General features: G+C 32.5%; 1 protein-coding gene across 1 annotated transcript; it reads right to left on the bottom strand.

Moving 5' to 3' along the window:
* Nucleotides 1-2,361: 2,361 nt before the first annotated feature.
* LOC131033322 (uncharacterized) lies at nt 2,362-6,736 on the bottom strand. Its single transcript, XM_057964519.2, has 5 exons — nt 5,940-6,736; nt 5,693-5,827; nt 5,494-5,582; nt 3,149-3,283; nt 2,362-3,012 (listed from the first exon to the last, which is right to left on the bottom strand). The coding sequence occupies exons 1-5, from the start codon at nt 6,346-6,348 to the stop codon at nt 2,920-2,922; spliced, it is 861 nt and encodes a 286-aa protein (XP_057820502.1). The 5' UTR covers nt 6,349-6,736; the 3' UTR covers nt 2,362-2,919.
* Between the last annotated feature and the right edge of the window lie 5,981 nt (nt 6,737-12,717).

Below are 12,717 nucleotides of genomic sequence, written 5' to 3'. Positions count from 1 at the left end.
TGTTTTGTACACCTTATATAAGTTAATATTGTTAAGTGTGCACACTAAAGTGGGACACCACACACTAGGTAGTGCAATATTTTACTACCTGTGCATGTGTTTAGCATTTAAAATACATTTAATTTTAGAGCTTATATAAATTGCATTTAATGTGGGGTCACATTTAGATAGGTCATTTTGAGCTCTTGGAATAGAGGAAGTATTTTGGGTTTTCCTTTGAGATTATAACAACTCTTAGGTGTAGAGTCAAACTTAGATGCTCACCTTAGGAATTCCACTTAGGTGCATTGATTAGAAAGCTTAGTTTTGTTGTTGCTTTATTACATATATATATAGTTTTTGGGATGGGATAAGTGAGTTGAAGGTGTTCTTAATTATATAGAAAAAAAATCTTGTTGTTTTATGATTTTCTTACTATGAATACATAATGAGTGATTGATAAGGTCTTTTCTTGAAAAAATATTTCACGGTAAATCTTGTATAAGTGTTTATTTTTCTACTAAAATGTTCCAGTTCTATTTAATTATACAATTATTCTTTAGTTGAGATTATTATCGTTTCTTTCATTACACAATGTACCTTCATCATTTGGTTGCAGGTGCCTATGCCTCTTGCTACCTAGCAGTCTTGAGATGGGTGGGTGTCTCCTAGTCCTCCCTTAGGCTAACCATTTGAGGGTTGATCCTTATTTATGTGAGATGATTCACTGTATACACTTTGGTACATTTACTAATGCTTAACATGGTGGTGGCTTTTTGCTTCTAACTTTTTTATTGTATTTGCTTGATGTAGGTTGTATCATTTTTTTTGGATAAATCGAAATACATCTCAAGACTTGTAGCTAACAAGAGGGACAATCACCCCCTAACTAGCCAATGAAGGAACATTAATTCTATAGGAAATATTAGTAATGTTAAAAAATACATGTACAATAAAACATAGCCTAAACATATGTGTGTGTGTGTATGTGTGTGTGAATAAATGAATACTTACATAATTTAATGTAGCATAAACATTTTAGAAAAGAAAAAAACACTCACAAAAAAAATATTTTTCTACTAAAATGTTTAGGTTATGTTTTATTATACAAGTATTATTTCGTATAGAGTCATTATGTCATTGGTGTCTAGTTAGAGGGTGTTTGTGCCACTTACTATCTAGGGATCTCGAGATGAATGGGTGCATCTTGATCCTCCCTCAGATTAACTCTCTAAAGATTAATCCTTGTCCTCAAAATTGGTATGTGACTCTTGATCCTCCATCAGACTAACCCTCTAAAGATTAATCCATGTCTTCAAGATAAATCACCACAATTTCTCTAATACAATAAGTAATGCTCAACATGGTGGTGATTTTTTATTTCTGATTTATTTTTAAAATATTTGCCTAAATTTTTAATGGATTGTACATATCAAACATTTTTTATAAATCTTCATATTTTCTCTATATCAAATTAAAATATGCAATAATATAATTTTAAAACAACATGGCAACATGTCAAAGTGGAGACAACACCCATGAGTAGGAGCTATATCATTTGGTTAGACAAACTTTATAGGTCTTCCTTTGCCATATATATAAGCAAGCTCGTGTGTGTGGTATAGATAGAGATAATTCTGGTGATGTTCAATTTTCTTTTCCATATATAAAGAAAGGGATTCAAATGAATAATTTCATGGAGGCTCTTGTCATTTTGTATGCTATTGAGAGAGGTTATGATCTTTGGCTGGCAAAGGATTATTTGTGAATCAGATTCACAAATATTGGTGAATATGTTGAATGAGCATAGATTGGTTGATGCTAATTGGCATTTAGCTGCGATTATTAGGCAGATTTTACATTTGGCTAGGTCATTAGAATATGTTACCTTTTCTCACATCTCTCTCTAGGTAGTGGAATAGATTAGCGGATTGTTTGGAAGCATATTGTACGTTTGACTAGGTCTTTAGAATATGTTATCTTTTCTCATATCCCTGGGTAGTGGAATAGAATAGCCAATTGCTTGGTCAAATGAACATCTTAAGATATGTAGAGTTGGAATGTTGTGACCAAGGACATTTATCTTTAGAATTATTTCATATGTTTAAGCAATTAATTAATTAGTAAGGATAGACATGCATGACTCATTGTTCTATGTTTGACCTTGCTTTGTAACTCTGAAAAAGAAAATAATACAATCTCATCCCATCGACAGCATCGGAACTATATTTTTACCTCGATCATTCACAAAGCTTTAATCTCAAAGGATTTCAAATTTTAAATATATCATTATGTTACTATTCCTGTAATCTCCAACAAAACAATAAGGTTATCTCTCATTTTAGTTTTTCTTATACAACCATTCATTCTACTCATTTCTGGTAACATACATCACAAATGAATCATATTGATTTGTTGGTCCTCTGAAACCTAACTTTTGTGCGTACAACTTAAATCAATTTCACTTCAAAACATTATTCATGTTTGTATGCCACTGCAAGTATACAAAAATACAATAGTTCTCATCTTCCAAGATTACATTACAGTTTCCTGTAGATAGTCTTACTGCTTGGATATGCCTTAGATGAGTACATTGGTCTTAAGGGCGTGTAAAGACCATATTAGGTGTTTAAGGTTACTAATGAACTGTACAATATAAATTGGAGGAAAATGAGCTCCAACCATAACTTTTGCCACAGACCATTTCAAAATCATAAGATCTCTTGATGGTCTTTTATCACTAACTCTGGAAAAATCTACATTTCCTGTATATATATATATATATATACAGAACCTATAGGATGAATACTATTTGGGATCTAATTCTAATGAGAAACTAAAGGCTCAACCAATGATATTTGGCATTCTAAATACACCATTTCTCATATTTTTCAGCATGGTATATTATAAAAACAAAAATGTATTCCCCTTGTTCTACTGTCAGTTATTGCTTCTCTGTGAAGATCTGACCTGCTCCTGTTGCAAGAATGGGGGCACACCCTTCCTCATGCGTACACCATCACAGCTTGAACACTGGTAATGTGAAATCCAATCAAAAGTCAAAACACATTAGAACTTATTTGCTCATTGACAAATTTGCAGATTATTCAGATTCAAAGAGAGCAGACTTATGAATCAGCAGAATGCAACCAAGACAAACGAAAGATACCTTTTTTGTAAGGGAACCAAAACACAAAGGACAAGTAATATAATGCACGGTATCCATTTCACATTTTATGATTCCAGTAGATTGACACAGGTGGCATCTCTCTACTCCATAACCAGAACATTTGGTGCATTCCTCCTGCAAAATATTCTCATTCAGTTGTCTATTTACAGCACAATTTCCAACAAGCCATGCAACAATTAATAAACCCCAACTTCTCTTGATATCTTCCCAGTCTACAGGAAACCTGATTATATATACATATATCATTTTGAAATGAAGTTAGATGTGGAAGTGTTAGAAAATGAGTCGCATTTAAATATAAAATAAATCTATTTTATATATTTAAGCAATTAGTTGGTGATTGTTTTTTGTTATTCTGTTGATATTTCTTGTTTTGTAACTTTCTTTTGTGTTTAATAAATTTTTATTACTTTTGTTTAAAAAAGGAAGGTTGCTAGCTTAGTGGTAGAGCATTCAGCGGCAATGAGAGGACCTAAGTTCGATCTCTAATTGATCCTTATGAAAAATTTAACATGGTATTAGAGATCAGATCAACAGCACCAGACCAAACTAGAATCTCAATGCATCTGCAACATAATTCAAAAAAGATAATAGAAAATTAATCACACCTAAACCAAAGATGACCCAATCACCAATAAAATTGATTGCTCAATGGTAGAACCCGCAGCAACAATGATTTTCACCACTAACTAATCCCTAAAAAGATTTTAAAAACAAAGATCTTTTTAAAACTAGAGCATAACCAGCACATGAATTTGGCATATGAAGATATAAGGATATTTCTAAGTTGTATAAACAATTCCAAGAGGTACTTTTTTTCAACCTCCAAGATGAGGGGAATGCATTTTTGTAGAATCCCAATAGAAAGGGGATACCGTAGGTTCTATCTCAGTAGCATGGAAGTAAACCAGGCTCCGTCAATCCACTACCCCAGGAGTACACAGACTAACTCTGATATATCTTTGAAATCAGTGCCTAGAATGTGCATAAGAAACCAAAAAAAAGGGGCTTTTCCACAATGTCTTTGAATTGGCATAAAAAAAATTCTTTTAATTTTTTCTTTCTTGACAGTGTTGTCCAATTTCTGAGCTTATCCAAGACAAATTACTCTAAAGAATGTTACTTCTGTGATGCTGAAATCTTCAATTTTAAGTTTTCAGAAGGTGGTTAAAAAAATACGAATTGCAGAGTTGTTGAAATCTTTTAATGATGAGAAAATGACTATCCAGTTTTTAGGATGTATCAATATATATGATATTTTCATATATCATATTTATGTCTTGATGCATTTTAGAAATTGAATAGTCGTTTCTTAATGATAGTTGAAGAAATATTCCAACTCTTCAGAAAATAGATACTTTTCTAACATGTCTTAGTTCTCTGTTTCACTGTTTCTTGTTGTGTATGTGTTGTTTCTGTTGACTATAATGTATGTTTTTGTCTAAGTTTTTTCTGTTTCCTTTTAAGAAATCTTGTCAATCTTAGCTTTATGATTTGTTTTGTTTTGTCTCAAGAAATGGACCCTCGTTTCTCTATTTAAAAACAATTAGACAACATAATTTTATAATTTTAAAATAAATCAATTATGCAATGCTTTTGTATGTGAATGAAGTGATTGATGGAATGACAAAATCTCCTTTGATGTTTAAACTACACTTCTCTGTTTCACCGTTTCTTGTTGTGTATGTGTTGTTTCTGTTGGCTATATAATGTATGTTTTTGTCTATAGAAATCTTGTCCATCTCAGCTTTATGGTTTGTTTTGTTTTGTCATAGAGAATGCACCCTTGTTTCTCTATTTATTAATAATTAGACAACATACTTTTTTAATTTTAAATTTTTTTTAAATTAATCAATTATGTAAGGCTTTTATGTGAATGAAGTGATTGATGGAATGACAAAATCTCCTTATGTTTAAACTGCACCAATTTGATGTTTAAGAAAAAGTGCTCTCCCAACAGGATCAGACTTTCAGTTTGTGTAACTAAGTGGTCTCCCAACAGGATCAGACTTTCAGGTTGTGTACAAGTAGATGTTTTTATTTCAATTTTTAAAAAAATTGGGACTAGGCACCATCTAAATACCTACAATATAAACTTTGTCTTTAAACTGTACGCAAATCAAATAGAAAACATGAATCTCTAAACGTATTGCGTCAGAAATATTATCTTTGCCAATGGAGCCTCAACTTATGGTGAAGAATGACCACAGCTTATCTCATCCCCTTTGCACAAAGTATGGGAGCCTCCCAGATGTCTTATCAATATGTGTTGATCAATTTAAAAAAATGTCCATATTTCAGGGTGCATGAATTAGTCAATATACCTGAGATGAATTCATCCCCAACAAAGAGGCTCCAGCAGTGGTGATACCCAAAAGTGCAAACACCAGCGCCATATACAATCCAGCCCCTCCTGCATTCCCAAACAAGGTCACAAAGCTTAGGATTGGATCCACACACCTAGCCTGATATAAAATACAAAGAAACAGAGTAATAGAAATACTGCAAAAAACATTTTTTTACCTGCAAATGGTTTTGATAAGGTTGCAGGGGGGCCTGTAGCTCCAATAATGTACCCACTGCTAGTCTGTACATCAAAGCTCTGTGACAGACTAAGTGAAGGATTCCCCACTCTAGAATTTTGCCTCCCTTTCCTACCTGATGAGCACACCAAATTATCAATGCTATAAAAACAACATAACTATCATACATATTGAAAATCTTGACTTGGAACTACTCAGATCCATATCCACAAAACAAAAAAACAAACCTTGAGCATCTGCCACAAAACTGGTGGTCTGGTTATCATCAGCAACTGCCTGAACATTTTCATAACCAGGAGAAGTGGGTTTTGATGGAATTGATTTGGGCTTTACATCATCATGCTTATATAGCACCCATGAAGTGATCAAAGCATCTTCAACAGAGGAACTACTGAAAGCCTGGCGTGAATAGTGATTTAGTCCGCCTCCATGTCTGCCTCTTCCACTGCAATTAATTCTAAACATAAATTTGCATTTTTTTGTGCCGATAATAGCTCTTCTGGAATTGGGTCTGAAACTGATCCCACAATTTTGGGTTCTTTCACTGATAGCTCTTCTGGAGTTGGGTTTAAAACTGATGCCACAATTTTGGGCTCTTTCACATACAGATGATAAACTTTCAAAAGAAACTGCCATAGCCTGTAAAATTACTCAGATACAAGTATTTTTGAAAAGAATTTTTCAAAATGAAGCAGGCATAAATGGAATTGCAGAGAAGGAATATGAAAAGAAGAAGAGTCCAGGAAGATTTTTGGGCAAAAGGACTGATTTTTTTTCCCTTGTCAGGATTATTTTCCTTCTCGTTCACAATTCATTTCTATAATGTACAATAGACGTGGCGATTTATAGACCAGTAAGCGAGATAAACATTAGTTGGCAGTGGGGAATATGATCCTCAAACATTTATCTTTCTGTGGATAATCTGTTTTTTGTCTGCTAATTGGCAGAAAATGAATTGGTCTTCTTCCCCCCACAAGAATGAGTGGCAACTAATGAATGATTGACAGGACACTGTTCAATCTCGGATATCCTGAGTCTCCAGGTTTCTCTCAAATTTTGTCAATATGTAAGGTCTTTGCCTCAGGATTATCTATAGAAATGAATTGTATTGAATGTGTTGGATAGGGATTTATCTATTTTATAATATATTTTAAATTCTGGTTGATTTTTGTTGTATTAAATATCTTTAAATTTGAATGGATGTTAAGCTTAAAATAAGTATTTTGACTCTACACAATTTATATGATTAAACATACCAATATAGAATAAGTGGTTGAGATAATATATAATTTCGTGTTTGATATATTATCTTTTTAGAATAATTATTAATCCAACTACAATAAAGTTAATGATGATACATGCATTTGTCTTGTATTCATAATGATGACAAACATTGCCAAATTTAGCTCATTTCTATCAAATCTACATAATTTCTTTGTTCAAGTTTCAAATGTACAACTCGAATAAACCCAAATTGAAGAATGATTACATTCATCACAAATAATAAAACAATAGCTCAAAGGCATGAAAGGGCATAAAGTGGCCATCTAAAAAGTAGCTTAGAGCTTCAAAAGGAAAATATTGTACTTGAAGAGAAAAAATGATAGCTTTATTCTTATTCAATGATATGCTTGGAAGCAACACTTGTAAAGGCAAATACCATATAAAATCTAACATTACGCTTACATTGATAAGCATCCGCAAGATTGCTAAGTGTGGCAATGTTTATAGATGAGCAAGGATTAATGGATTCCTCCATACATGGGATTAAAAACTCTTACCTAGTAGCTTGCATGTATTTCTACCTAGCTATCTTTCTTATTGTATTAATCATCCTTCAATTATTAGTACTACTAACCTTTTTTACAAGTACTAACTCAATTGATCACCAACTTCATAACCTTTCCAACTATAGACATGGTGAGAACTCTATGTCATCACTTAGATACTCACATTAGAATATGGTAGGCTACCAAAGTTTGTGTCATCCGTAGACCCAAACCTAATTCTCAAGGGATCATTCATGATGACTTTAAGTGTGTATCCCTTTTGAGAATCACAAGATCTATAGTCCATACACTAATGATAAAGAGAATTAGTCCTTCCCTCTTACATGAGACTTCTATTCTTTCTTTTAAAGAACAACTATTCATTAATCTTTTGCTTTCATAATTATCCAATTACAATAAAATGGCAATAAACCCATTTCAATTGTTGTTATCACTAGCAAGGGTATAAGTAGAACAATGTGCACAATACTTGAGGCCATTTTACATAGGTACATAGTGATTAACTCACACATACATAGTGATCAATAACAATAGAAAGAGGATGCAATATTATTGCATGCATCTTCCCATTGCTTGATACTCTAACACTTACCCCTTAAGTGTATATTAGCCAAAATAGGGAATGTTGATTCATCCTAGACTACAATGTGGGTCTCATCCTTTGTCTCGGTCCTCTACATCTCATAGTGATGATGGGTAAGCATCCCATACTACATGTGGTTATCACCAAATAAGTTATGTAACCATTATTTTCTAATATGGAATAAAAAACGAAACTAAATTAAATGTATATAAATAACTGACAAAAGATGAATTTCAAAATTTATCGATACATCATCTATAGTAAAATCTTAAGTTCATTTATTCTTCCTTAATGTTGATTATTGATGAATAAAGATGCAATAGATTATTCTTTTATATTTAAACTAACAAACATGTTGATATCTTTAAGGAAATTAAGTATTTTTTATTGTGAGATAGTGGACCAAGTGGTAAAGGCCACATTATAAGAAAAAATAGATTATTCTTTTATCTTTAAACTGAACAACATGTTGATCTTTTTTATTGTGAAATAGTGGAGCAAGTGGTAAAGGCCAATATAACATGGCATGCTTAAGATACAAAAGATTATTCTTTTATCTTTAAACTGAACAACATGTTGATATCTTTAAGGAAATGAATTATTTTTTATTGTGAAATAGTGGAGCAAGTGGTAAAGATTGATATAGCATGGCATGCTTAAGATACAATAGATTATTCTTTTATCTTTAAACTGAAAAACATGTTGATATCTTTAAGGAAATTAATTATTTATGATTGTGAGATGGTGGAGCAAGTGGTAAAGGCTAATATAGCATGGCATGCTTAAAGGTTATTCTTAGCCATGTGAAGGGCTTGTTTCTCTCAGAGGAGTTGTGAATGCATGGAAGATTTAAGGTTTGCATTGAAGGATTGAGGAGGTATTCATTATTTTGGGGAAATAAGAGAGAGGGGGAAGTTTTGTTTTGAGGAGGATGATATGTTGATTGTATTATCTTTCAGGTTGAAGATTAGAGTGCTATATAGGATAAAACATTAGGAGAGAAAAGTGAAGGAATTTGAAGTTGGTGTTTGACAGCAAGATTGGTATGGTCTAACCCTTCTCTTATATTTTACATTGAAGTCGAAATGATATGCAATTAGTAAATAACCTTGATAGTGAAGGAAATTTTTGTCTTGTAATTGTAATTGTTCAATTCAAATATGAGTTGTGCATGTATCTTGCAATCACGGTGTTCATTGCAGCAACACAACTTGATCTCATTTTCCCATTTCCCCTTGCATATTCAAAAATCCTCTTTTAGTATGTATGATGCATGTTCTTAAATTAGCTTGCCATCCCCTTTGTTGGTTCATGAAAAGTGAGGATGGTATGAATGATTAATTTCTTAGGTTAATTTCTAATGCTTTTTTGGTGAATTCATATGTATATGCCCTACAATCATTATTTTTCTTGAAGACCACATTTCTATGAGGCACTCTATCAAATGATTTGCATGTAATGTCTCTATTTCCACTACTTCATGGATGTTAGTTTGAGATTTTGATGAAGTGTACTCCTCTTAAAAACCCAAATACATAACAACAATAGAGAACTAAACAAAAAATACAAGAAAGAAACACTTTCTTTCTATTCTCTCGATGAAATTACAACAATTAGAATTACAAGCTACAACCACATGGGCTTTCTAATTACAAAAATATGCAAGTTGGAACCACAATCTACCCTTCGAACTTTCCTCTATAACCCCGGTTCTTCTTCTTTATCTAGATTGTGCCTAGAATGTTTTGGAAAGCATGACCCTCATTTTGGCCGCCATAATTCTAACCATCCATTTTCTTGCTCAAGAAGATATTTTATTGGAAATTGGAAATTTAGATTTCAGTAGTATAACTTTTGAGAGCAATAACTTTCAATCTGGCCATTTGATCTTCACTCACTATATACCCTTGAAAATCTCGTGAAGAGATATATAACACTAAATTGCGCTACAACAAAATTCGCCTAACTTTCAAGCCCATCCAAGGCTTCTAATGCCCTCAAATTTTTATTTGAAGTTGTATTGGAGAATTTCCTAGAACAAAAACTTTAATATCTGTTGAATGCCATAGGATATTGAAATTATTCTTTCACCATTCGCTTTATATTTCAGTTTTTCTCCATGGGTAAATTTTTCTACTTCATAAATGGATAAACACCAACTTACTAAAAATAGTAACCCTACCAACTTCAGCCCGTATTAAAAAATTAAACAATATTTTTGGATGATGCAAGATTGCTCCTTCACCCTGGATGCTCCTTAAACACCTAGGGTAATTTGAGAAGTGACCTTGTCACATCTCAAGTATTCTAAGGAAAACCAAGATGATCAACCTCTTCCTTAGATAGCCAAGACAAATCTTCAATTGGTCTTCCTTTCCCTTTAACCAAATACTCTTATATTTCTTGTTTCTTGTGCTTCTACCCACACTGGTATCCAAGATGTTTTATATCTCCTCCTTCTTTGAAGTAGGCACTAGAATATGTCATTGTGCTTCTATTGATTCATCTTTAATGCCTACATGATACTTTGCCAAATCTAAAATATTAAACACAAGTGAAATGTTAAGTCCACTTTACAACTCTACTTCATAAGCTTTTCTTGAATCATGCTTCTTCAAGATTCTACATGGTCCTAATTTTTCATCTTCAACTTATTATATGTTCCCATTGGAAACCTCTCTTTTCTCAAGTGAACCATGACTTCATCTCCAACATAAAATTATTTAGATCTCCTACTTTGATATGCCTTAGCATTGTACTAAATATTCATCTTATTATTATGTTTCCTTGCCTCTTCATTCAAATTCTTCAGGTACTCTGTAAAGTCTTTAGCTTTGGTATTTTTCTTTTCTCCTTTGTCCATCTTCCTTAACTTTGAAGCATTTTTGGGACTACTCCCAAATATAATATGGAATGATGATTTACTATTGCTCCTATTGACAAAATTGTTGAAAGCAAATTTTGCTAATGGTAAAATCAAATCCCATCCCTCAAGCTTATATCCTACTAACCATCTTAGCAAGTTACCCAAACTCCTATTCACCATTTATATCTACCCATCAGTATGTGGAAGATGTGCAGAATTGAACTTAAAGTCTTTCTTTAACTTCTTCCACAATATCCTCTAGAAATGCCCAACAAACTTGGTATCTCAATTTGAAACTATACTCTTATGTAGACCATGTAATCCCACCACCTCTTTGAAAAATAACTCTAAACATGAACAACATCAATAATTTTCATACAAATAATAAAATGTGACATCTTCAAAAATCTATCCACTACGACAAAAATGGAATTACGTCCTCCTTGTGTCCTTGGTAAACCAAGAACAAAATCCATACTAATATCTTCCCATGGCCTCTCTAGTATAGGTAATGGCTAATATAGCCCTATATTTTAACATATTCCTTTTGCCATTTGGTATACTCTACAACTTTGTACAAACTTATTCACATCTTGTTGCAATTGTTTCCAATAATAATGCTCTCTAGCAAGAGCAATGATCTTATCCTGACCAAAATGTCTAGCCAATCCTCCATTATGCTTCTTTCTAATTAGGATTCCCATCATGGAACTTTTTGGAATGCACAAATGGCTTTCTCTAAATTAAATAATATCTTGGATTATAAAATCCAATTGTCCTATCTATATTAATAGGCTTCTCGTGACCTCTCCAAGCCTCTCCAAAATCAAGATCCTTGGGATACAAAATCTTGAGTTCATTCAACCCAACGACTTTGATCTGCATCTCTATCAACAAACTTTTCCTTATATTCAATGCATTTGAAACTCTATTATACCTTCCAATCATGTATTTCAAAACAAAAGTGTAACTCTACATAAACTCAACTCAATTTAAATGTCTTTGAGTCAACTTTCCTTGACTATTCAAATACACTAAAGCTTTATGATCAGTAAACAAACCAAACTCTTTTGGAAAAAGATAATGTCTTTGTTTATTCAATACCTAAATTATAGCATAAAACTCTTGATCATAAAAAAAAAATTATCTTCGCATCATTCCACTTTTTACTAGAATAAGCAATGGTTTTACCTTCTTGACTCAATATTACTCCTATGGCATAGCCATCAGCATCACAATATACTTAAACTACCTTATTAAAATCTAGAAGTACCAAAATAGGTCACTTTGTGACTTTCTTTTTCAGCATCTCAAAACTTTTTATTACTCTTATAGTCCACTTAAACTCCTTTCTATCCCCTCTCATTGTTTCGGTTAAGGGTTCACAAATACTAGTAAAATTCTAGATAAACTTTCTATAAAAACTAGCCAACCCATGAAAATATCTCACCTCAATAGCACTCCTTGGGGTAAACCATTCAATAATAGCCCTCACCTTCTGTGGGTCCATTCTAAGACCATCGAGTGAGATAATAAATCCCAAGTACACTTACTCCTTTACAAAAATGCACTTCTTTAGGTTAATTAACAACTTCTCTTCTCTTAACTTCTCAAAGACCTTATGAATATGCATTTAATGCTCCTCCAATGTCTTTCTAAAAATATAAATATTATCCAAATAAACAATAACATTTTTTCCCAAAAACTCTTTTAACACCTCATTCATGAGTTGCATGAATGTGTTTGGTGCATTCGTTATCCCAAAA

This window comes from Cryptomeria japonica, chromosome 6, assembly GCF_030272615.1.
Source record: "Cryptomeria japonica chromosome 6, Sugi_1.0, whole genome shotgun sequence".
NCBI lineage: Eukaryota > Viridiplantae > Streptophyta > Pinopsida > Cupressales > Cupressaceae > Cryptomeria > Cryptomeria japonica.
Note: the sequence above shows the minus strand (reverse complement) of the source record. Positions and strands in the feature narration are given on the sequence as shown.

What these genes read in the sequence shown, in the direction of transcription:
- LOC131033322 (XM_057964519.2), bottom strand. Translation starts at nt 6,348, where the DNA reads ATGGCAGTTTCTTTTGAAAGTTTATCATCTGTATGTGAAAGAGCCCAA. An exon ending in CTTATCAAAACCATTTGCAG is followed by an intron (nt 5,583 to 5,692) that starts GTAAAAAAATGT and finishes TTGGGAATGCAG; the next exon opens with GAGGGGCTGGATTGTATATG. An exon ending in TGGGGATGAATTCATCTCAG is followed by an intron (nt 3,284 to 5,493) that starts GTATATTGACTA and finishes AATATTTTGCAG; the next exon opens with GAGGAATGCACCAAATGTTC.